The sequence below is a fragment of the Spodoptera frugiperda genome, chromosome 4 (assembly GCF_023101765.2).
Source record: "Spodoptera frugiperda isolate SF20-4 chromosome 4, AGI-APGP_CSIRO_Sfru_2.0, whole genome shotgun sequence".
In the NCBI taxonomy this organism is placed as follows: Eukaryota; Metazoa; Arthropoda; class Insecta; order Lepidoptera; family Noctuidae; genus Spodoptera; species Spodoptera frugiperda.
Window position 1 is genome coordinate 3686574 of NC_064215.1, and position 27816 is coordinate 3714389.

The following is a 27816-nucleotide window of genomic DNA, read 5'->3' on the forward strand; positions in this document are numbered from 1 at the left end:
GAGAAACTTAATGATCACATTTCTATCTCCCACTATAAGTGCTTCGATTTGAAGCATACATATCATTCATACATTACGCAGACCAATTACAGTAGCAACGCGTTTAAAAAGGTGTGCCTACATGTCTACATAATATTAATATCTACGTAATCAAACATATGAGTTATCACCCATTTTGGGCTGGGCACAGCTCCAAATGTACCTATATTCTACATAGCCAGTCATATATCAACCGCATTCGATCCTACTAATCAAGTTTCTACAAATGTAATCAGAAGGAAAATATCGATTCAACAAAACGAGTTACATATTCATCGATAATCGATTTTCGGATGAGCATAATTATTTATTTGTTTAAAGGTTATTCAATGCTGATTGTTGAAGAAGAATTTTATAATTTAAAATGCACTGATAATTAAAATCATTTTTGCTATAAGTACTCTTGTTAATTACAGAATGAAACGTTGCAAAATAATGCAATTTGCATATCAGAAATGCGATTGTGATTACCCATAAGTAGTGATTTAAAAAAATATTAAAATCAATCGATAAATCGATATTTTAAAATGATTTTTGATGAGATCGGATTAATCGGATATGAAACCCATTATGTTTTAAAGTTCAATAGCATTGTAACATTTTATTGGCTCGTTAGATCAGAATATCGACATAAATCTAAGTACCGCACTATTGAAGATGCGCATGCGACTGTGATTTCGCAATGTGAAGGTTTTTTTAATGTTGCTATGATATTTTGTTTATGGTGTGGTTAGTAATATGCAGTTTTTATTACAATAGGTATGTAATAAAATTATAAAATAATAAATTAAGCAATCTAGCGATTTTGTATCGTCTTAAAATTTGTCGATTGATGTTTGGTGTATGACAATATACGGAAATTAAATTTCCTTCTCATAGCTATGACGTTATTTTTGACGACGACAATACATGTATTTATCAAATAGTGGTTAATTTAAATTTGTTCTATTTTTTGAAATAAATACGTAGATACCTATAGTAAACAAAAAAAAACTGTTTTTTTTTTTACTTTGTGATGGCATTGGCAACCGAGTCTCCAAAGTAAAGTTGTCGACTATTCTGCCAAAAAAAAAAATACAATTATAATTTTTATTTACACGAACGATCAATATATTAATTTGTTTTTTTTTTATTTCAGGTAAGTTCCAGATTTAAAATTTACCTTTCATTATACAGTCGTAGGTAAGTGTTTGAACACATACTTGAGTAAGGTAAGTGTACTTCAAAGACTAAAATTAAGTTGCAATTGAAGAAGTATATAAAGAGCGTAGGTAGACACTTCTTCACGTCTACTTGATACCTACTCATGTGTAAAGTGTATAGTGATAGACTTCTATGTCAAGGTCAAAGTTAGTGTGTCCGTCAGAGAAGTTACGCGCTATATTTTTTAAACTGACATGGTTACTAACACTAGTATTAGAACTCGAAACGGGATATTTACCAGAAAAAACATGGTAAAGATCCCGTTTCGAGTTCTAATAATAAAGTTACGTGCTGATTCCAATATGTAGATTTGTATCGAGAAAATCTATTAAGGAATTAACATTAATTTAATAAGCATCTACTTAATACAAAGTACAGATATTATATCTCACTTAAAACGCATTGATTTTTTTTTTCTTTAATTAAAGCAGCATTTTTGAAAAGTATTAAGGCATCGGTAATACTCGTAAAAACAGAGGATTTATCGAAAATCGTTTAATTTTATTTATCACTTGACATTAGAAGAGCTGAATATAAGTGGCCCTTGATACCGGGTCGAGATCAGTTCAAAATGTACGGGGTTTGATACCTATCGAGATAAATATACGAATGAAAAATAATAGCTTCGGGAATATCATATTTTATACATGCAATAACTATTTAATGAATGAAATCCGTAGCATTCTAGAACAGTATGTTGGTAGTTAATTATATATTTGTCTAGGTGTCCAGGTATTCTTAGAACAAATGTTCGTTAGAAATAGCAAAAAAACATGGATTTTTTTTTCTTTTTTGTTAGGGGAGAAATCATCCAATGTCTTCTCCCGTCTTGTGCGAGGCGAGAGGGAGTGTCAGACTTTTATTGACTAAAAACCACCCTGTTCCTACTCCTGCTTTTCGAGCCGGAGCCCCGGTAAACCCGCTAGTCCGTAGCTATGGAATCATTATTTTCTACGTAAACATGGAATAATGTGAGCTTTTATAAATATTAGGAAAACACAAGAGCACTCGATACAACAAAACGAATAGAATATAATCGTTGCGAAAAAATGGATAGAAATCAACTAAACACGAATTCGTATTTAAACACAATTTCTATGTGTAAATAAACCATTTATACTAATTGTCTTAATAGCATACCCATAGTACTACCATACCTCAATAATACCTAGACAAACCTAATGCATTATTCAATACCACGGTAAAGTGAAGCTAGCGCATGTAGATCGGATCTCAATAGTCTACTACTGCTAGTTGCCTAAAGATTAATTAGAGCCGTTTCCAATCGAAACCAGATGTGAAAGTAGTCTAAGTGCAATACAAGATAGGCGTAAATTGTTGTATATTTAATTGCTTGGTTTATTAATTATGTATTCGGAAGTAAGGGTAAAATTTATATGTAATTAATTAATAAGTCTATCTTTACCGAGCTTTGCTTTTATGTTCATTAGATGCCGAGTTACATTTTTGATCCAATGATAGTGTGTGTCACCACACAAACAGTGTAAATTAGGCAATAAGTTCACCCTTTATTGGCTACATGGGGAGTATTTTTTTATGTAATAAGTCGGAAAACGAGCAGGCGTATCACCTGATGGTAAGCAATCGCCGCCGCCCATTGACACCCGAAATACCAGAGGCGTTACAAGTGCGTTATCAGCCTTTTGGGGGTTAGAAAATAAAGGATTGTTGGGGCCTCCGGTGACCGGTGGCCCTCACATAACGAAACACAACGCAAACTTTGTTTTACATTGTTTTTCTGTGAGGCCATGATATCACTCCAGTCGAGCCGTCCGGCTTAAGTTATATTTTTCACTTAAAACCTTACATATAAACCTCAATTTATGAACATAGGAAGTATAGATTACATGTTAAACGAATCAAGAAATACAAATGTGCAACACTTTAGTACATAAGTTACTAAACATTCATATTTTCTTATTTCCTCTGGAAACAGGTTAGTAAATACAGTTAGGTTTATTTAATAACCTTAATCCCTAACGGAAGATTGCTATAACATTTATTAGGTTTATTTCGTAAGATATTAATTTTCGTAAGGCCTTAGATTGTAACGAGACTCGGTTTTCAACACGAAACCAGACTACAAGCGTTTTTTATAAGACTAAAAAATAAAAAAATAAAGAATCAGGGTTTACTCACGTGCATTATTTGAGAAAAGCTCTACTAGTTTCGAGTCACAGAGGGATTCTTCACCATGAGTAGGCTGGTCTCCATTAATGTACGTGAGTAAATCGTGATTTTTTAGTTAATTTAGTATGTCTCAAGATAGTTATTATAAAAAAAGACATACTTATCACATATTCGAATGTGGATTATCGATGTACTAAGAGGACACTGAAATAATAAAGTATAATAAGTTATTAGAATATGAACAAGTTTTTTGGATCTCTTAATAGTACAGAGAATTTTCTATTAAACCCATTTGAATAAAAAATCTCTTGTTCAATAATAATGCTTGTAGCCAACCAACCGCTAAGGCAGTCTTAGCCTTTGAACAATTTATAGTTTACCAGTAGTTACAGAGTATGAATGTATAGCAGCACATCATACTGCCGCAAATAGATATTCCATTATATACTTTATACCTTTGTAATAAAGTCGAATATCCAATGAAAAAAGGGGTAGGTTGACGTGCTGCCGTCTGCACGATACCACAGATAACAGTTGGTTACCTGTTCACGATGACCGAACTGTGACGTGGACTCTGCAAAATGGTTCCACCAAACATTCTACAGCCACACAGATAAATTGAAACCCTATAGTTTATAACACAAGGCTCAGTTTCGCTTTTCAAGATGAAAGTGTCGATAAAATTATTATGCAGTTGCGTGGAAACTGCGGCTAAACGGTTTACGTTACAATTTCGTGCATCAATTCCAATTTTGAAATTCGAATTTTGTTTTTTTTAATCGCGGGTTTTGAGCGGTGTTGCCTGTCGTCTGCACCTGGGTGTAATAGAATATAACGGTATTTTTTGAATAATGAATTTATAATTATATTTTTTTCAAGTTATAAAACTGGGCTCTGTGATACAACCACAAAATCCTTCTAGTATTGAAATTTTAGAAGTCTATAGATATGGTAAAATAGACTTTTGTGGTTCTACTAATCAGAGAATCAAATTATCGGAACTAGGAATCATTATGTTAAATCCAATTGAATGCCTAATATAATTGAAATCTATACCAATAGCTTCCTATTCACCAACGTGCGAAAAACATTTCAATAAAAGGATGGTTTTTATAACCGTAATCAATTTTCAATACATAACCTCCAAATAACAACATAAAAAAAATCATTTCCTAAAATTCCTGAGTAATTTCTGACATTTATGTATTGTGACGTAATTGTATAATGACAGTAATATATAATTAATGTCAAGTCACCCGTCAAATCATCGGTAGCGATCAATCGTCGTGTCTAATTCTATTTTGAGGCTGATCTAATGATTTCCTCGCATCATTAAAATTTGTTCAACAATTGATTTTAATTATATTGTGGGAAGATGAAGAATTGATTTATTATTTGTTGAATTATTGCATTAGAATGCGGTTTTGTTACATAAGTGTGTAATATATGTTTCTGTAACATATGTAGATGTCGAAAAGAGGGTGTCTTGTAATGTTGCCTCTATTTTTGTAATGAATGTAAATGCATTTATTGAGCAGGATTAATGTAAACTTTTGAAATCAAAGTTATACCTAGGTGGATACTGTTTCCGCAGCTGCAGACCGCCTCGCGGGTTACCGGGGCTCCGGCTCGAAAAGCAGGAGAAGGAACGGGGTGGTATTTAGTCAGTAAGAGTCTGACACTCCCTCTCGTTTCGCCCAAAGCGGAAGAAGTCATTGGATGATTTTCCCCTATCAAAAAAAAAAACAATAGTAGGTACTGTTTAAAAATCTCGAACACTCTTGATTCATTTGAGTTCCTTTAGGTTAGGGGTTCTAAAACAGTGCAATATTTATAAATTGTGAAAACTTAGTCCGTGTAACTTAACTGTCTTTCACAGTACATATAAACGAGTTGCATTTATTTTAAAGAACCATATTATATATTTTGTAGTAATAACCCTCGTTAATCAATTACAGACATTAACGTATAAGTAATAAGGTTTCGATTACCAAAAGACATGAGCCATACATTGCAAGTGTAGGCACATCGATAGTAATCAGAGTCGTTTCCTTTAATATACATAAAGTTAACAAAATTAAAAGGCCATCGTCAATCCCACAGTAAACCGATCCAATCATCACGAATGGTAAATAAACCAAATTAAATTACGATCTAAGATTGTATTCAATATTTGTTAGTATCTACTACTTAATGAGTACAAATAAATTACAGTTCTTAGCTATTTAGATAAAGAGATGTATGTAGAATTATAGTTATTGAAGTATGTTATTATAACAGAGCTAGTATTATGACGTGCAACTCTTTATTTTAAAATAATTTATTCCAATTAAACCATATACCTACTTAGGTACTTTTGAATCGTCAACAAAGAAAGAATTAAACAATAGTCTGTCCGACAGTGAAGCTAGTTGCTCGTTCTAAAGTGTAGCTTCGAATGGATAAAAACGAGCAAGAAACTCCGTAGAGCATATGTAGAAGTTAAAATCCCGAAACAATCACAGTATTAGTATCAAAACATCTCTGTTCTCCATTTATGGGAATAAATTGTAAAGGTAATTACAAGTACCAAATAGCTTCGAATGGAAAGGATATCGTAAGGGAATGTAAAGTAAGCCGCGTTCAATTTATTAGTAGGAAGAGGTACAACCGCGTTGTGTAAGACTAACTGGAGCAAACATTTTGGAGACCACAATCTTGACCATAAACTTGTAGGCATTCTCTAAATTGTTATTGTGCTATTTTGTAATGTGCTATGTTCTCACGAATCGTGCTGAACGCTCTAGACTGTACACTCGACAGCGACGTGACGAATAATGATAGCATAACGAATATTTCAATTATGATATTGGACGATTGACGTGTCAAGTTGGCTATAAATAAGTAAGTAGGTACAGATTTAGGTTTAGATTTTTTTTTACGAAACGTCACCTTTTTTATCGTCTAAGGGTTAGACAGAGGTGTATATTACGGCACGTAATGCCGCTATACAATGTATATCCACTTTTCACCATTTGTGTTTAAAGTCCCATGTGATAGGAAGTGAGAATTTACAAATAGATTTTTTTGTTATCCATATTATCCCTTCGCATTAATAACAGACAAAAAGATACTAATCCCGCCGATTCGATACGGACTAAAAATACCTACTTTAATGACACGATGCAGCAAAATTTTTTAGGAAATATAATTCTCAAATACAAAGTAGGTAATACTTCTGGAAGCATTTAAACATCTCACACGTTATATTGAACATCAATTTGTTTCGGTAATAAAGTATAATTAAGAAATATTCAATTTAATGGATTAATTTATTTTATGATCACTTAAAAATTTAAAATCTTTTGAATGGCAATCTTTGATCTTTGTTTCACTTAAATAGGGATGATGACGGGGTATGAAAATTAATAAATCTATTTAGTCCATCAGTTTGATAATAAAAAAATATTAGACACGTATTTTGTTATAAAACTTAGATAAAACGAATTAAAAGAGTGGTCCCACTCTTTTTATTTGCTCCCGAGCAAATACATAATTTCTACGTATAAAACGTACTAAGAAGTGACGTCTCGCGATATTTCAAATCAAAATATCTTCGAAAGTATTTTGTTTCCGTTAAAAAACAAAAAAATACTTGTCTAATGTCTAATGTTTATGTCTTATTTTAATGTCCACATTATATAACACTATAAAACATTATAAAAATTAGTCATCCACCCTAATAAATACAAGGATTACCTGCGGAAGATTGAATATACAAAATGTTCTCAAACCGCAACATGTACAGACTAGTTAAAATGTTCTATTTCCTAGATAGCATTGCACGTAATGCCGGTTAAGTGCTGTGTAATCTGTGGTAACTGCCGCTGCGTGCAATGTAAAGCGGTGTTACGTGAAAACATGAAGTTAGAAACACGGTCAAGTGCAGGTACATGTTATAATTTTATTATTTAGTAGCTTGTTTAAAAATTAAACCATCTGGTATTGATTATATTTCATATTTTTTTTTTTATATGGAGTCTCTATTATAGTAGCTAAATGTGGCAGTAGATGTGTAAATGAGATTGGTTGTTAACAATAGCTCATCTGTAAATGCTAATCTGTAAACTTGCTCTCATTAAGTGCTAGGTAATCTGTAAAATATCCTGATCAAATTACATTTTATATATGAATAAAATTGTAGAGAGTTTCTTGAAACGATATGATATTACATAATTAATTGAATATTTTATCTAAATACACGGCACACGAAATTGCCATACACACATTCTTTAAAAAATAAATTACTTAAGCACAAGTTTTTTCCCCCTTATATCTCTCTATTTATCGAGTTGTCACTGTATATACATAAACTATTTCTACAGGGAATTTAATTTGTTTCGCAAATCCAACTTTCTAGCGTCTAAACAAATTTGATCTAGTTAAGTCTAGGTAGGAAGATAGATAGGTATAGTTACTAGTTACTACGTAGGTACTATCGATCGTCGAAACCCCAAGCACAGACGTCCGTAATACCTTTTCCAGTGAATCGGAACATTTAGTGATTTGGTTCAGTCAAATTGGACTGCATTTTAACGAGAATAGATTACGAAGGCTTCGGTAGAGTGCCTTGCGTGTCCTATACCTGATGGTACCGAAATCACGGAGACGATTGTGACACTAACGATAGCTTTTCTACGAAGTTGACATTTCGAATCGATATTTTTAACGATCATAAACTTCAGTTCGTAGTTTATAGACTGGATTCAAGTTGATATTGTTTGTAATCGATTAAATGGTATTGATATAGGTATTTAGAATTATTCTTCTCATTAATTTACGTGTGTTGAATAAAATAATAATTAAAATTCTATGTAAAACGAATGGATTTAATGTTTTGTATAAAAAAATATATATATAAAAACATAATTGCGTATTTCTTGAAATTTTTATACGTTTTAAAATATTATTACAAAGAGATGTAAGGTACAGGTGCTCTTGTCTACCAAAATCTACGATTTAATGTAGATATTTCGTTGTATAAATTAAATAAAAATAAAATATTTTGTATTTTAATTAACTTGAGTTCAACGACCTTTACAGGTAATTTGAAATGCCACACAATTGTGTGACACGCGTATCTTTGCCATTGGCATTTATAAGAATGTTATCATTATTATTTTTAAATACTGGAAACACCTGAAATTGGAATCGGTTGTATCTAGAATTTTAGGCATTTGGGAGGTATTAAATTATTCATTAATATTGTGCTATTTTACCTACTTACATGTAGGTAATTATAATTCTTAGCGTTATTATTACTTGATATTGTTATTAAATAGCTTTTATATAACGTATAAAAATGTATATAAAATAGAGTTTCCTTATTAATATAATTTGAATTCAAAATTCGTACTGTGACACTTACTGCTCTGTTACTTAAATCATCATTGAGACAAATCAAAATTCTAAGTGAATTTCAAAAATATTATCAAAAAATTCCATTGAAACTGTAGGGCTAGTTAGCAGTTGTTTGTCAACAAATATTACACACCGAAATAATTTAATCAATGCACATTGCTCATGTAAGTAGGTACAGTCAGCCAACTTATTTGGTATGCAGGTAAGAAAATAAAGATTTGTTTAGTACAAAGCCAGTATATATTGTTGAAGTTAATTATACAATTTAGCCCTGTCTTTTGTAACAATTTTTTAGTTACTAGTTACCTACAAGTGGTAACATTTTTTTTAAACATTGCCCCAAACTAGGATATTCGACTTAGGTGACGTGAGTGCGTTTACAAACATACAAGTGCACACACACATCACATCCAGACCCGAAACAACAATTTGTGAATCCGTGCGGGAATCGAACCGCACTACATGTTGTGCGGCCGCCAGTTGTACAGCCACGGGGCCAACCATACTGCCTTTATAATTTGAATCAATCTGTCTTTAAAACCTGTACACCAAATAACGTCGCTGACTGTACATAGATAGTTTTAATTTATTTATCCAATGACACAACTGTGATTACGTACGATGTCATACTAACGCAATGTTATCGCAATTAGACTTAGGAGCAGGTTAACGCAAACCGCGAGTAATTACAGATCACATGTACTTGCTGCTATGAACTAAATCGATCTATTTCCCGCCTTGCACCAGTCTCGCCTCAATTTCCGCGGGAAACCTAGACAGATATATCTAGGACTAGGTATCAAAATCTAGTATGTTTACTTTAGTATAGAATCTAGACGTTTGGATTTCTAGCTGAACTCTGTCCGATCTTCGTTGTTTATCTTTACTGTTTTAACGTCTTCATTTTTATTTACTTTCTTTACAAGTGTTTTGTATTCAAACACTTATCAGTAAGTGAATAAAATGTCGCTGTTTTCTCTCGTCTATCACTGGACTAGAACTCATCAAAATCGATTTAGCGGTTTAGGTGTTTGAAGCAGAGTTACACTTTCACAATCACCCTTAATCTTAATTAATTTGTCATAAAAATTAAAATTTTCATCTAAGTAACATATAAAATAGAAATATTTGGTTTGTATATAAAATTAGGCAGCATAAATAACGGCTCGTATGTGGATAATTAAAAACTAAGCATTATGACGACGTTTGCATAACGTGATGGCCATTATTTACATTAAACCATTAATATATGAAGCATTAGCATAATTTCCCATTATTTACATGCTCCACTTTCCCTGTACAATGGAGAATCCAAAAACCGTAAACCGTATCGACAGAGCAGCTCGTTGCATAAGGGTTGTTACACACATCCGCGCCCAAACTGTCTGACCATGGTACACACGAAGACACTGTCATCTGATACGGAATTCATGTTCATTGTTTCTGTACTTTATACTCTGTTAACTGATATTTCGTAACATGTCCATATTGTGTGCATACAGCCTAAGTAGCGCGTGTTTCGTGATTCAAACTGCACAAACTATTTAACAGATTCATTTAGACGCTGTTGTGACTCAGTATAATTAATGCTGCAAATATTAATTGCTGCAATCGTAATAATCGTAAAATTTCAAGATAAACATTGAACGGTTAATGCAGTGATAATGACCTAGAACGGGTTTGTTCATATGTGTTGGATAATTGGGTTAATTTTAACCGATCTGAAATGTATCAAAGAGTCCCAAGGACGGTAAAAGTTGCCTGCGACTAGTGGATTTTGACCCAGATATTGGGAGTTTAATCTGAGGGTTGTAAAAGGATTGCAGAACGAATCGCTTTAAGTAATGCCAGTGATTGTGTCCGAGCTGGTGTCGGTGCAAGGTAAGCTCTACCGTTAATGGGATTTCTTTGGTTTTTAATCAAGATTATGGTTCTGTATTGTCGCTGAATGAATCGAATGAAATGTTGATATATTTTCCGCTTGTATATTTTTCTTTATAGAAATACTAAAGCTTTATTTACTTAGTCGATGTATATGATAACAGTTATTACATAAAACAATGCTCATTGCTAGTAGATGCCTATAGGCCAGTGGGTCTAGTGTTAATATTGTTACCTACATGTGACAATTTAGTAACGCGACTCTAATTAGCACATTTACGCTTACTTCCAATTTTACGTGTTAACAAGCCTATACAAAATATTATTTCAACAACTTACTTACTCAAGAATCTTACGATATTGAGTAGGCGCTTGCAACCTACACGTAAATGCATTCGTACGCAAAATCACGTTTACATTAATGTAGAAATATAAAGTACAATACGTCTCCAAATACGATCCTTCCACATGCACACTTCTTTAGCTTCCATCACATTCATACACATCATTAGGTGTTGTACACACAGGTATTGACACATAACAAAACAATACATCACACTGTTTTGTTATGGGCAGAAGTATACAAACACTATGTAACAGCCACTTTTCACTCACTTCTTTTCATTACGTTTTAATTCCAATTTACTAGGAGGTGAACCTTTTGTCATAAACCGACTGTACAACTACATTTCTACTGAGAATTTCCTTTGCTGGGCACTCGGACTTCAAAATGACTTGACTAACAAGAAGAAAGTACTTAAAAAAAATAACAAAAGAGTTGTATAACACACGTGGTACCACAATTTAAGTAATAAGAAGCCGACGCGGTTGTTTTGAGCCCCCTAAAGTGCGCAAGCGACTTTCTCTGCCAACTCTAACAAACCGGAATTTATTCACGCATCATTTAGAAGCGATGGTTCATATTTTCGCGTCCGGTATCTCAATTATGATATAATTTGTAATTAAAGCTTTAGATGGGACATTCATAGCTGAGTTATAGGTTTTTTTTTTTTTTGAGGGGGGAAAATCATCCAATGACTAAATCCGCTAGGTAGTCCGCAGCTCCGGAGCTGAGTTATAGGTAGACTCGAATGAATGGTCTAACATAATGTGCTACGATGGTCATTAACGAACGTTTCTTATTTATATTGATACTTGAAATTTTGAAGCTAAAATGATAGCAATTATCTTCACGGAATTCTAAACTATAGCAATATATCAAGGTTAGTTACAAAATTTACAAACCTAATTTTTTAAGGAATGCAATATTACATCTAGTAATTAGCACCAAATCAACGTCTAATAAACAACTAGATGCAATTTGTACATCAATTACGTACAGCAAATATAAACAAAATCTTGAGCAAGTGTATTTTTATTGATAATATTTGGTGAGATAACGCAGTACCTGTCTCGAGCTTGTCTGCTTGCTTTCTCTTGTCTCACGTCATTCAAGCCGTCAATCTCGCAAACATGATCTAATCTCAGTTCCAAAATGTGTGAACATGTCTATTCTGTGCGGCAATTAGTAAAAACACCTGACTTTATTTTGTGTCAGGAATTTGTTAAGTGAAATACTTGAACTACCTGTTGTTTATATTGAATCTGTCTACTCTTTAGTCGCTGTACATTACTGAATAATGCACGACTTGTATTTTGACCTGACCTCGTATTTTTTTTACTAAGTAGTATGAAAAGGATTGGCTACAGAAAGCTCTACAAAGAAATAAGTGGAAGGAGGGTTAGCCTTTACCCTGCAGTGGGCCGATCATGGCTGAAAATAATAAGTGGTATGGTAATATAAATACACAAAAGAGTGAAATACATAACATGGTTATAGAATTTAAAGTTCAAAGAATATCGTACAGTGAAACCAAATAATTGAATGCTAAAATTTATTTAAAATTGACATGTAACAATACTCCAGTTAAACATGAAATTGAAAAGAGAAGCTGTTTCCATAACATTTAAAGGACATTAAACTTCATTATTTTCCATGAAGGCTTTCACTTGTTCTTGGTACATTCTATGCTTTTCCTCCAGAGACTTCAAAGCGTTTGACTGACGAACACCTCCCACGTTGACCATGAAACTTATTTGTACCGGCGCAACCTCCGCCGTCTCAGTATTGATGCCCATGTTCCTGGAGCTAGATTTTGTCGTTTGTTTACCTTTACCCTCTTTACCCTCATTCTGCGGCTTTTTATCTGGTTTGGTTTCTACCTTTTGTTTAGCTTCAGGTTTCTGATTCACTACCTCTTTCTTTTTCACAGTTAGTTGCTTCTGCTCCTTCTCCTTTTCTTTCTCTTTCTCTTTCTCTTTCTCTTTCTCCTTCTCTTTCTCCTTCTCCTTTTCGGCATTCTTCTCTCTGATTCTCTGGACATCAGCTGATTTGGATTTAAAATACGGATTCTTGCTTAGTTTGTTACTTTTTTCGTTTACAGTTTTGTTAACCAAATAAGTGGGGGCAGCCTCATCCTGTTCTTTCTTAGGTTGTTCCTTCCGTGACTCCCTGTGTTTGGCAGATGTTTCTCTTTCAACTTTCTTCTCGGGTTGGGCTTGGTACGTCTTTTTATAAATCTTCAATCTATTTTCCATTCTTACTTTCTCTGAATATCTTTGTAAACTCCTTGCTCTTTCAAGCCTTGGCTTAATTTGTTCTAAATCAGGCCCCAAACCTCCCAGCTTTACATTAGGCATGGGATCTATTGTTGCTCTTCTAACATTACGACGTGGATTTGTGACCTCCGAAACACTCTTTAGATTATCAGGGCTTTGATCACGTATGTCATCTGGTTTGTTCGCCATATCTTCAGTAAAACGCAGTTCTTCCTCTTGTTCTTCAAAAGAATTATCTATGTAGTTCTGTAAATCACGACACAAAAGTTTTTCGTAATACATTTCGTTATAAGACTCCGTGTTGTAGAACTCTGGTATGGGATTATTAGCGTCTTCGCCAATGCTTTCCCTCTCCGTATCACCAAATTCTGGTGATAACGAACGTATTTCATTCTTATCTTTCTTTTTGTCAACATGATTGGGTGTGAATTGCTTACGGAACATTTCTAGGTAGGTGGGTCGCTTGAGCCTCGCTTCTCTTTCTTTATTTACCAAATAGCTTGTTTGCGTCAATTCTTTCTTTAATTTCTCATTCGCTCTGAGATACTTATTACTTGAATTATTTTGTTTTCTTTTTTGATCCTTTGGTACCTTTATGAGTACGTCTTTTTCGTAAAATGGCACGAGTATTGTATCAACATTTTCATCGGTCTTCGTACCTTTTAAGAAATTTTTAAGTTTGAATTGAGCTTCCAAGCTATCCACGGATATGTTGCTATCAGTACTTGAGTTTTTATCCATTGCTCTGAATGAAAATTTTAGCTTTTTTCTTTTACTCATAAATAGATACGACGACTTGTCCATAACGTCAAAATGGCAATGACTTAGATTTGTTTTTTTTATATTATTCAGCCAGGAAAATGTATTACAACCTTATTAAGATGCAAATACTGGACTGGACAAAATTAAGAAAACATTGCATTCACGGGAGTCGTGTTTGCGTTATCCGCAAAGCTGAGCTGGAAGAGAATGTTAGCAATAAATAGTAGGATAGTCAAAAGTTGGGACACGTAGTGGTGCTGGCAGCGGGCCAGATTGGAGTAATGCGCAAATTGCTTTACGCCCTCGTCGGCAAGTTGGGGGGCGGCGTGCCGTGTACGTTCACGCGCCCCGCTTGTCCGCCTAATCGTTCAACCTGTCAACACTATCTACTACACAGATTTACCTACTTTATGTTAGATCATCACAACCTATAGATCCTAAAATCAAATACTCGTATATAAACTAAAAATACTATGAACGTGAATTTAATTCGGTACACCACCGAAGTTGAAATTATAGACAAACATGACAGACATACTCTAGATGAAATATATCTAGGTACCAATGCTATATCTAGTATTACTGAAAGTCCTTTTGAAATTTTGCCAAAGATTCGCAGACGTAGAGATAGGATGTCGTGTTGTTACAATTTATTTATTGGTGTCTCGGGGACCTATTGATTAAAATATTCCTTGGTCTATTTAGTGATCTTTGTTTTCACTGTTTTTGTTCAATGTTTTACGTAGTTCAGTGGTGTAACGTATAATAATTACTGTGTACACAATGGCAGCAGATTCCTGGCTGGCTCGGTGCCAATGTCCGACTGAGATAACGGATTGGGGGCAAGCTACCCGCGACCCGCCCGGATTTCCTCTCTTATTACCCACATAATACCTAGTTTATGCATTTACGTCCTTTTACACTTGCATTTTGGGTGGATAGCTATTCAAATTTTCTATGGGGGACTTAACATTTATCATTGCTCTGTTTCAGAGCTTTTTAGGAATTCGGATGTGCCTGTTTTTCATCTTTACAATAGAACTAATGTCATAATAAATAACGAAATATGAGAGTGGACACTGCAGTACTATTTTTGTAGGCTCTTTTGTTAAAGTTAGTCGTGTAATCGTGTTGTGATTTTCACATTATATTATAGTTAGGTGCATTTAAATCTATATTTTACATAACCATCAACTTAAATATCATGTAGGTAGATAACACAATTAATTGGGATCTCCCTGCGGTAATCGTAACATCATAAGCGGATTAAGTTCATAAATTTCGATCGGTGCATAATTTTAGCTCAATATTGGACGTGCGCAGTTGCATTTACATAAACATAACATAACATCACGTCACACCTTATTCAGGAACCTATTTATATTATGGAGTGTTGCTTATGAAAAAAGAATTCCTAGATAATCAGATTGAAATAGATACCGTACCTAATTTAAATTGTGTACAATACCGAATTCCACAATAATTTATGCTATGCTTTGTCATTTTGTACACACAATTTGTTTCAACCCAAAAAATACTTACTTAATACTTTAAATGACCTATGAACGGTTTACCTATCATCAAAAATACTTCTTCAAATTGGACTTCCCATAATTTAGTCGGTCAAACAAAAAGATACAAAAGAGCCAAATTGGATCATTTTATACGTAGGTAGGTAAGTTAGACATGGTTCTAATTTCAAAAGCAAAAACCTCAATAAGTAGGTCTATAACATTTTCCTTACCTATAAGCATACAGGAATGTGTATTAACAGTTACTAGATTAACACTAGGGTCAGACCACATTCGATTATGATGACGACAATATCGATTTGTTATTGCATTAACATTTAAATCGATTTCGGATGAGATGTATTAATTATCTGTGATGTTCATGATATCCATGGTCATTGTACTTAATCATAGACCGTCGATTCGATGATTGGCATAGGGAAGTGTGAGTCAGGGTCATTTATAATACACTGACAAATTTTTAATGAAAATGACAGGAAGAAAAGTGGTTTAAATTAATTTGGATCTTTTAGCCCGTCGCGTCGTGTATCGGAACGCAGATCCACGGAACACATAATGTATTTTCTACTGTTGCCTTATAATATACTAAATAGTTATTTAAGTATTTCTGCATATTTAAGTATAGAAAAATAATACGTGATTTTTTTAAGTACTTAGTAGTAGACTATAAAAACTAAGGTCTTAACGAAGTGCGACAAATTCTCTTATACAATAGTTAGTTTCATAGTTAGTAGTAGCTGACTATACCTAAATACTAAAGGTTTAACGTAGTGAAACAAATTCTCTCATAGTTAGGCTCTTCATTATCGTTCTTAAAGATATAAGATACATTAACTTTCTTTATTAAGTTTGTAGGACACACAGCAATTAAGTATAGAAAAGAAATCCACTTGTATCCATTTGTCAGATAATGTCAAAACAAAACAAAAGGTTTGATGTTATCTAATAGTAAAAGAATAATAGATGCATAGGAACATATGATATGTGGTTATGACAATGTTAACTACTTCGTGCATTCAACCGATCAGGTGTTAAGGTCACCAGTAGCATATCACTGTCATTCTGACTATTCTGACTCACACCTTAATATTTCACTAAAATAACTTACACAATTTGAACCATATTCACTTGTAATAAGGCTTTAAAAACACGCTCGTTTGTCAAATTAGTAGTGACAGCATATACCTAACACTATGATAGAATCAAAAGCATTTCAAATTAGAACTGAAAAGCTAATTTTAGATACTCCACCAATAGATGGCGTAATTCTAAAGGTGAACGAGTATTTACGTTTAGTTTATTATTTCAAAAAAGGAACTAAGAAGAATCTCCATGTGTCACACAGTTTTATACAAAAATAAAACTCGATGACATTTTAAAGTTTTTCTTATTATAGATCATGTTTTAATGTCGTTTATTTATATTTTCATTAGAACATTAATAAATAATTAAATATTTTGAGTTCATTATATGATTAAGGGGGCCGTACATTCATTTATATACTAATAGCTAAGGGAAAAATTATCATGGAATTACTATTAACCATTTCATAAGCAGAAATATTAATTAATATCCGACTAGATGTCCTTGAATTAAAAGAACAACGTTGTTCGGAGTCTCCATATCTTTTTCGTAAATAGGTTTAATCTTGGTTTGGTTTTATTAACCTACTTACCGTACGAAACTGTAACGAAGGAAACAGTAGGCTTTACTGGTTTGTTTTACATTCAACGATATCGAAACAAGAGGGCGTTCGGCGTTCTTATTGGTTGGTTCATTCGTGCCGCCCAATCAGAGCGCCAAATGCGTTTCGTTTTCGTTCGATGTAAAGCTAACTCGTACTAAGGGTACAGATTAAGTTTCTGTACACGGAACCCTGAAAAATATCTAGTGTTTTGTCCACAACAAAGAAAAACACTTATCTATTTTATACCATAAAATATAATATATGTAGGTACTTTAAATTAATTGAGAAAATATTATAATTTAAGTAGTTAACCTTCAATATTTTCGGCAATTTAGTTTTGCTGTGATGCCTAAATTGTGAATTCCAATCGTACTAATGTCGAATGTTCTAGAAAACGTGGTCCTTGACATTTATGTGATGTTGCTGATGATATTATATGTGGCGATTGATGTAAAAAATGCGTTGAAATACCAAACTGATTCATCGAATCAACACTATACAAACAGCAATGATACCATTGTGATCTTTATATTAAATTAAATTAAATATTAAATTATAGTTGCACCAATCTAAACACATCACTTTTTTAATCAAATTTGAAATTAATTGACAACATTAATTTGCTGTTGATTGAACTATAAAATAAAACATAAATCATAATCAAGATCATATATTTGACAAGCGTACATTTTTAAATAGAGTTACTTTAACACTAATATAAACAAAATAGACAATAAATCAATTTTTAAAAATAAAACAAATTATTATTTTATTCATGGTAATAAAGTTACAATTATTCAACAATTGTTCAATTGCAATTCATTTAATAATATTCGGTAGGTAACGTTATTATGTGTTGCATAAGCACAAAAAATTAAATTTTTATCGAGTTAGGCTCTATTGCTAATATTCTCTAGGTCGATTATGATTAATAGCCAATATAACTATGTCCTTGTATTAATAAAATGCTTGTGAGCCAAATGTCAGATTCTTAGACGAGTATGGCATAGCCCATAAATGATATAATTAGTTCTATAGTCTATTTGATAGCTAAAGTTCATAGGTTTCAGATAGTTCAATTGTTCATTCATTCAGTTCGGATTAAACTACATACCTATTTAAGACTGAATTCATTTTATAAATTATGTACCTACTTACCTAATAAAACTAAACACAATTTAGTAAAGTACCTATAATTTATTAAAAAGGATAATAGGTAAGCACTTTACAGGACAGGCCACTAATATAAAAAAAAAATTAGATCCGAAAAAAACCGTGTCTAAAAAAAATATTACTTGACATTGACAGTTCGATAAATTCCCGCGCTTTTTCGTCACCGTCCGTTCGCGCACGTAGGCAGATGATTGCAAATTTACAACGAGTTTAAAGATTGATATTAAGATGTACTACGTTACTAAACGAGCTAAGTACTTAATTTAATTACTGATATCTAGAAAATAATGCCACGACCATTTAACAGAAGGCAACATGAGACGAGGCAACAACATTGAGTTTAGTAAGATAATCTGGCGTTAAGCTCCTTTTGCACAATCGTAAATCTGTTCAGCTATTATACTTGGCCTTGGCTGGTGTTAAAAGCAAACGTTTTGTATTGCATAGATACGTACTACGTAATCCTTTGCAAAACTGTTAGGCCCGTTAATTCAATTGATAATCTCTAACTGGCTTATCAACATTACTACATAAGGTACCAATAAATATGTGAAAAAGTATGTATTTTTGTAAAATGAAATTTGCAAGGTGACATAAATTAGGATGGGTGTACATTTTACACCTTTTACAATTTTATTTGGGCCAAGGTGCAATGAAATTGATGTCAATTTAGACGACAATGGCGACGCGTTCTCAGATGATGTTGTGTGCCTACGCGCATTTAAGTCTTTATATAATTTCAACAACAACAATGGTGTTTCGTGGCTGTAAGTGTTGCATTGTAGAAAATTCTGAATTATTTTTTTTTTTGTCACTGCATCGGTGATTGAATGCAATAGGTGACCACGGGTCTTATGCTAATATGCTAAACCCTCAGCTATTCAAGAATTGATAACAATTTGTTAATTTCAGGCTAAAGCGGTTTAGTAAAAAAACATTATTTTAAATTACTGACTAAAAATACCATTTCTAAAATTCCTAAATAGGACTGTCTGTGTTAAAAACAAACATGTATCCAATAGTGAAAATGGGACGATAGCCCAAACATCTTGAAATAGATCGCACAGAATAACAAAGTATTGTTTCAGCACGAAAGAATAGAGCGATGGAAATAAATTAAAAAAACAATTCGGTTAGTTACCTTAATTTGGCGCGCCCCGTTTTGTGTCACTGACCGTCCGAAAGTGATTAATTTGAAATATAATTCGCTATCACATAGAACAGGGTACGAAAATAAATTTCCACGAACTACCTTAGGTATGTTTGGACGATCATACCACGCCTTTTGCCCAAAAATAGATGTCTGACCTACGTGTATTGTACACGAAGTTTTCATCAGTTATGTTATATTGGTCCCATGAGACAAGAGATAGGTAAATGTAACAAATGATCTTTTATAACAACTATCGTGAGACATACTAAATTAACTAAAGGATCACGGTTTACTCACGTACATTAATGAAGAAAAGCTGCTCATGATGAAGAGTCTCTCTGTGACTCGAAACTAGTAGAGCTTTTCTCCTTTAATGTACGTGAGTAAACCGTGATTTTTTAGTTAAATGATCTTTTTAATTAGGTTCCATAGAAAACGTAACCTAAAGAACTAAAAAAGGTGACAAATAATTAGAAAACGAAAGGTTTTCTTCCAAACTAGAAGTTACTATGTAAATTGAACGCAAAAAAAATACAAACAATAAAAACACAAAAAATCGCGCAGTCAGCCAGTCACGTTTCCTTTATTTTACTTTAGTAAAAGTTTGCTTTGAAGCGTGCCAAGCGTTACGTAATAATTGATTGATTAGATATTTATTCACGCAAAATCATGTTTGACGATAAGTTCCGGCAATTGAATCCGATAAGAATTTAGTTCCGAGACAATAAACCGATTAGTTAGGCTGACTGCACTTGACCTACATCCGGTTGAGATCGGTACTATTGTTAAATATGGCAACACCAGCCGTAACTCAGTTGCACAGATAAAAAAGCGCGCGACAATAGTTTAAATTAGATTGTTCGATTGTCCGTTGTCGATTAGGCGATGGACTTTAAAAGGCGTTAGGTTTTAAATTGCTTTTTTTTCATTAGGCTGTAAAGTCAGGGTCATGTGCCTGACATTGGTATTTGCTAATCTAATCTACATTAACTGGAATGATTTCAAAATCCAAAATCAAATTAAAATGTTAATATTTCGTGGTTTATTTTTCTTCCTCTATGTTTCAGAGAGAAAAAACCCCATATATTTTTATTAATTCTACGTAATATATTATTGCAATAATATCTACTAATTTATACAACCATGTTTTCTTCCAAAATCAAGTTTTAAAAAGATCATAAATTAGCCATTTCTCTCCTAATACTACGGGTGTCAATGCCCGGATCACTGACCGTAGTTAGGTCACCAAACTTAGGTTATGTCAATAGCCTATTTATCACGAAACGGTATTCCCAATCTAGTTAAGAAATCCAGAACTATTATACAATATGTGGTCCAATTTATTATACGTGGTTTTGTTAAAAAAAGTTAATATAGTAATAGGTAGTGTTAGATGTCATTGCACGATTTATTAAAAAAAAGTCGTAAGTAAGGTTGACAACCCGTTTATTTGGAGTCAAAGAACTGATTAATAGTCCCATGGCTTCGTCTCATATTGATTTTTATTTTGTAGACCATAACGTTCATTTACATAATATTCGTTTATGATAAACTTTTTTGTCTTTTACTAATTGGGTTTTTTGTTTGCCATAGGTTTATTGAACCATGACCAAGTGTGAAAATACCTATGGATTTTTATTTTTGTTTAGTCATGTATTTATTTTGCCTTATTCTTTTTCTTTTAACCGTTACCTATTGTTTATTTTTGATACAACATGTGTTTTTCTGATTAGTAGGTCTTTGGTAGGTTATGTTATGTCATATTTCGATATAATGCAGTTATTTTACAGTTATTATTTTTATTTTACTTTAGTTTAACTTTGAGTTTGACGTTGTTACTTTTGGTAGTACTATATTCTTGTTTCCATTACACAGAAGGATAATTCAAAACTAATCATCTTGAAGTATGTAAAGCAGTCCACAGATATGAAATTACTAAGGAGTCTTGACAAGTACAAATTCTCATCTATGGTTGAGGCTGAAGATATCCTAGACTTACTGTCCATAGTAGAAAATACCTAGTCAAAAACATTATCACAATATGAAATCGATGATGTATTTGGTACTTAATAATTTTTATGGCGCGACCACTCACCACACTCCAGGTTAATTGTCTCTCTACAATAGACAATTAATAATGATTATTCCTATTTATAGAACAGCGACCTTCGCTATCAAAAACATTCGTCATAAATATGACATCAAACCTGCGTAACCCCACAACATTTTGTCACTTTCTTGTTTAAACGCAAGGAAAAAAGACCATTATAACAAAGTGATACGGTGTGTTATCCTGTGTTGATATTCTGTGTTACGTGCAACCTGTTCAATAGGTTGTATAACGTTAATAAATGGCTGCCAAGTGAAAAACGACCTTAATTACTAGGTAAGAGTGTCGATGAGTAGTAAGGTATTATGTGGGTGCGACTACAATTGTTTACGATCGGTTGACACGCACACTACGAACGACGAACAGACCGTCAGCTGGACTTTTATGCTTTATCTAAGAGATAATAATGATAAACACGTAAATAACAAAAGGTTTCGCGCATAAAAAGCATATTTCATTCATATTGGTCTCTATTTTTGTTTATATCTCTCCTATTTTTATTGGGTGACGTAGAGAAGTTCGCTCAGAGTCTTCACTGGAAGCTGCGAGCTTTATCTTCTCTGTCGATCCGCTTTTGGCAGATAGGCCGTGGTTCAACGTGACCGCGGTCGATATAGGGCAAGTGACCCGGTTGTGGCCATCGACCCCTTTGTGGCCACTTGGGCCTTCAAATATTTATAACTAAGGCATGGACAAATAAATTACTCTGTTATGTAGAGTATTTAAAATATTGAATATTGGAGACACTGATACCGTTGGCAGCTTTGATGTGTCAAACTTCACTTCGATGCAACAAGTCATTCTTTTTAGTTGAGGGTGAAATTGTTAAGATCTTAACAAAAAGGCTAAGGCGAGCGGGTGAGGATTTGGTTTTTATTTTTTTAATCTTTGCTTATTGTTTGGATGTTTATGTTAATACTACATGAAGAATATATTGTCTAAGTGGAACTAAAGTTATTTTGTCGCCATATGTTTCTGAAGTGGGATTATTAGAAGGTGGCCACTAATGGAGACAAAATTATGAATTTCTCCATCTTTGGCCACACGGCTGGCCAAAACTTTTGTACATAAACGCCCCTCTTCTAGTCATTTATCGTAATTTATTTATTATTTTTCCTTGGCTTTACATATCAACAAACACATATTTTTCATTTTCAGAGATGCAATAAATTGTCTTCACACAAAGGGAGGTCAGTTTTCTTTGCAGCTTTTACCAACGTCATATAAATGTTGATCTCATTATTTGTAAGTTAAATTCAAGTGAAGTAATAATATTTCATATTTTCCAGACTAAATGCGAAGTGATCGAGTGATTAATAAATTTTGATTACTTTTATATTGTATTTTTTGATGGAGAACTGGCACACGACCGTGGCCAGAAATGGCACGAATCTGGCCAAAAATGGCACAAACTACCTTTTTTTTTTCTTTTTTATAAAGTTATTTTTCTATTGGACGTTCTTTTAAAAAAGGGGTTTCTTAGGCAAGATTAATACATGTTAAATGACTTTTTACAAGAAATATGTTCGTGATAACAATAACTATAAGTTAAGAAAGCCTCAAAGTCGACAAAATTCTTAAAGTGGCCACAACCGGGTCACTCACGATATATTATATTTGCATTAAAGGTGGATACTGCTTTCTTCACTATCTCCCGCCATCCCTCCCTGTTTGTGAAGTCTCTGGCGCAGTTTGACACAGAGTTTCCTCCTCCTGAACCTCTACCTCTTATCTGGTTCCCTCTACTTTCCCCTGCATCTGCTCGTCAAAAAGCTCCTCCAGCTTAAAAAAACTAGGGCTGATGCCTGATCCGGAGCTGCGGACTACCTAGCGGGTTTACCGGGGCTTCGGGTCGAAAAGCAGGAGAAGGAACGGGGTGGTTTTTAGTCAGTAAGAGTCTGACACTCCCTTTCGCCTTGCCCAAGGCGGGAGAAGTCATTGGATGATTTTCCCCCCTCAAAAAAAAAAAAAAAAAAAGCTTAAAAAAACTATGTATAATCAAAATCGTATTTCAATTTGATCATAAAAACACATTATAATAAACTGCATGTTCATTTAATTTTGTAGACACAAACAATTAAAACTCAAGTCATTGACTTTGACTTTTTAAGTCTCCCAAAGAATTTAACATCTATACATCAAAAGATTGCGATTGTCATAAACCATGGAGTGTCTGACCTCCATATTTGATTATAATTTAAAAGATAATAGGGAACCTATTTACGTTGCACAAATCAATCAATAATAAAAAATAAAATAAATAACAATCATCAATCTCTGATATTTAAAAACTCATTTCCTTGATTGACGGTATTGACATTAAAAATTATTACAAAACATCAATTTTCCGCAGTTCAATAAAATTTTTAATAATTGTCTCTATGAATCGATAAAACTTATTTGGAATCGAATAATCTAAATGACTCAATTCTGCATCGACATTGACAGATGTCGTTTTTTTTAAAACTTAAACTTATTCGAATCGTATAATATAAAGTGGCCCAATTCTGTATCGATATTAATGGCGTTTTTGTTAATAAAAACATAATTTACTATACTGAAAACATCTGTAATATTTTGCAGTGAGGTCGTTAAGCCCGATTGGTCGATCGTCGCCTCATGAATAAAATTATCATTGCATCTCTTGTACGTACTTTTTCGACACCTTGTTGTCAGAATTCCATGTATAATTTACCATAGCCAAGGCACATACACATTCAGCCAATTATGTCACCTTCGTACATATTCAACGCAACAGGACTCTATACTCTATGGTTTTATTTTTATGACTGCTACTATCTGTAGCTTAATAAAATTATGTAAAATCATTTTGGATGTTTTAACATAATTTTGTTTTTTATAGCTAGAAAATCTCTAAACCTATTTGTTAGTTATGTAAATCAATTATAATTAAAATATTTAATGTCGTCGTTTGTAATCTGGATAAAGAAACGTGTTATGAGATTATATTTAATTATGGAATGCTTGAATTATATTTTTAAACTATAAAAATAGAGAACGTAACATAAGGATATCATAATATTTCTCTTGACTTTTTCTTATAAGAAAAAAATACTTCTTTACTAACAATTTTCATTATTAAATTCAGTTAATTGGCAACAAAAGGATAATTAGATAATTTGCAACAGAACAAGACAGTTGTTGTCTGAATGTGAAGGATTATCGAAATAATTGACATTGAACAGATCTGCTCATGCCACTGGGGGCTGGCGGGAAGGTACAACATCTCGATCGAGCAGTTAGACGGGTCCCCTGAGACAAGCTGGGATGATGAATCATGCCTCTCACTTGATTAGCCAACAGGAGTTACGTAATTGGTCCGAAGTTGGTAGCTGTATACTTATTAGGATACTTAGGGCTACAGATACAGTAAGAAAATATCTTACTTCGAAGGATTATAATAGTTGTATATTAAATTATTACTTTATACTACTGTAGAAGTTTTATAAAGGACATTACCTCCTGGAGTACAGTAATGTATTATGTAGTATGCAACGCGTTCCACACTCACCTCTAATAGCCATCAGACCACCAAAAATGGTACTCAGTACAGCTGATGCCCGATCCGGATCCGCGGAAGACTCAGCGGGTAGCCGGAGTTCCAACTCAAAAAGCAAGAGTAGGAACCAGCTGGGTTTTACTCAATAATAGTCTGACTCTCGCCTCACGGAGAGAAGTCATTGTATGATTTTCTCCTCTTAAAAAATGTACCTTTGGGGAAAAATTGGCGAGTAGGTATTAATGATTGTGGAATAATCACTTCTTATTTAATAATCTGTCGAACCTCATTAATTCTATTAAGATTTATATAAAAAAAAAACTTTTACTAGTCAGTTTACTTTTTTTACAAAAAAACCACTTAGTACCCTTAGTATAATTAATTTGAAAGAAACTAGTTTTTTTTTTTAGAAAAAACATAGTACCTCATTCCACTATATAAATTTTACCAACACCCGCCGTGTGGCTAATTTATTATGAGCCACCTTGATAATCTTACCAATTAATTTACTTTTTATACCCAAAAATCTATAAAATTGATGTGTTTTACTCAGTTATTAATTTAAAAATTCTTAGTTAATGGAATATTAGCTACCTTGGGATTAAAACATCAGTTAAATTGATTTCATATCGATTAATATTAATTGGAGGAAATATTTTTTTAATGGAACTTCGTTTTATGTGTTGCCATTTTTTAAATGTGATATTTTACTTGTCTAACCTTTGACATGGATGTTATTAATGAATGCAGTCACTTTATGGCAGTAATTCGTCATCATAAATTGCATCTGCTGAAAATGTTAAGCCGATTTATGAAGATGTGATATATTAATGTGACATTATCATAAATTTGATTGGTTGCATACTTAGTATGAGATGTCGGGTCTGATCTCCGATTGAACAAAGTATGATTGAATGTTCGATTTATTAAAAAAAATCTAATCGATTTATTCACTATTTGGAATTTGAAATAATCGATTTTTGGGTCGATTAATACAGAGCATCTAGGTTTCTTTTTGATTCAATTTATATTAGTTCTGCACGAACTCTCGGTCCGTGCCCTTGTCATACATTTTTTGAGAACAATTTAATTTAAAATCTATTTAGTAAGTACTAACTTTTTAGAAAATATGACGGACACGATAAACACATTTGTTTATAGTCAGTAGGTACTAATAAAACCATAAAATTTTATCAAAAACACTTTCGTTAAGCATTTTGATATTTAGCATACCTAACACCAATCTGCTAAAATGTTTATTTTCGTTTCCACAATCAAAAATGAAAGCGAAAGCCAAACCTAGGTATCAATTTAAGCACTAATTATATTGTCGTTTTGGAACGTCAATAAATTCTTTATTTTTTATTAATTTACAACTTTTTATGGCTAAGGTCAAAAGTGCATTGGTTGGCTATTAATAAATTGTGTGTTTTATGTCAATCAACTTCGAAAAGACTTAGAATGAACAACTTATTTAAATTATAAGGAAAAACACTACATAACTAGAATTTTACAGCAAAATTGGAAAATTTTGGAATTTACTTCTGTTAATATCTACAAAAATTATAAGCCGTACCCTTAGATACTTAGGTATCAGTACTTTACGGAACTTATAGTCATAAATCAATATAAAGTAATTTAACCATGACATAAAAATGTGTAGCAATCCATAGCATAGTTAAACGAGTTTTTAGTTACATTTTTACGATGTTGTACCTACAAGACAAGGAAGTTAATGTTTAGAGTCTTCTATGTGAAGATGTTGTTCCGACTCCGGATACGACTATTAAAAGTCCGATGTTGAATCATGAGCCAAGGACACTGTGGACCTTGGTTCAACACCGAAAGTATTTAGTCTATAAGACCACAATGGAGATTAATATTTCATCTCTTTGTTTACTTCCAAATTAAAACAGGTAATTAATAAGCAAAGATACCATACTCTACAAACTTCTTCCGGGAAACGAGATGTTACATTATCACATAAAACATCACAAATACGTACATACATAAAACAATTACACATATAGAACTTAAACTAGAACAATTGACAATCAATCCTTTCCACCTTGAACCTATAAAAAAACAATTGAAGGTGGTAACATCATTAATTCCTAAGGTTATTAATCAACATGTATTTTACTTCCCTACCCTATAATTCTTTAGATGACGTCCTTTGATACTGAATAGACAATCGCACATCAACCTACCCTATTACAGCAAGAATCGTTAAGGGATTTTTGACTGTATTACAAAGTGATAAAGTTACAAATGTATTGGTAGTGTAGAGTAGCTTGTCCTGCAGGTATCGGCACCTATTGTCTCAAAAGTTGATCCAACAATAAGAGGTAGCTAAAGTAGCTACTTCGATTTGTTCTTATTGTACCTGATACAGCATTGTCCGATGATATCAGATCCAATGCAATGTACAGAGAAAGTAAGAAATCACTTTAATGGTAATAAAGATTGGTATCGACAGAACAATGCGTTTTTATAAACATTGATTTAGTTGATATCTGTGTTAATTATTTGTTTCATTTCTATTAGAAAGGTGGAGTGGGTCGTTTTGGGTATTTCTTGTTTATT

At 33.0% G+C, this 27816-nt stretch overlaps 2 protein-coding genes across 3 annotated transcripts in view; one reads left to right on the top strand and one right to left on the bottom strand.

Moving 5' to 3' along the window:
• The window catches only part of LOC118272509 (low affinity immunoglobulin epsilon Fc receptor), a 95894-nt gene that overhangs the window by 23660 nt on the left and 44418 nt on the right, over window positions 1-27816 (top strand). The gene's annotated exons all lie outside the window — the stretch shown is intronic.
• On the bottom strand, window positions 12556-14123 carry LOC118272508 (DNA ligase 1-like). Its single transcript, XM_035589067.2, has one exon. The coding sequence runs from the start codon at window positions 14095-14097 to the stop codon at window positions 12652-12654; it is 1446 nt and encodes a 481-aa protein (XP_035444960.1). The 5' UTR covers window positions 14098-14123; the 3' UTR covers window positions 12556-12651.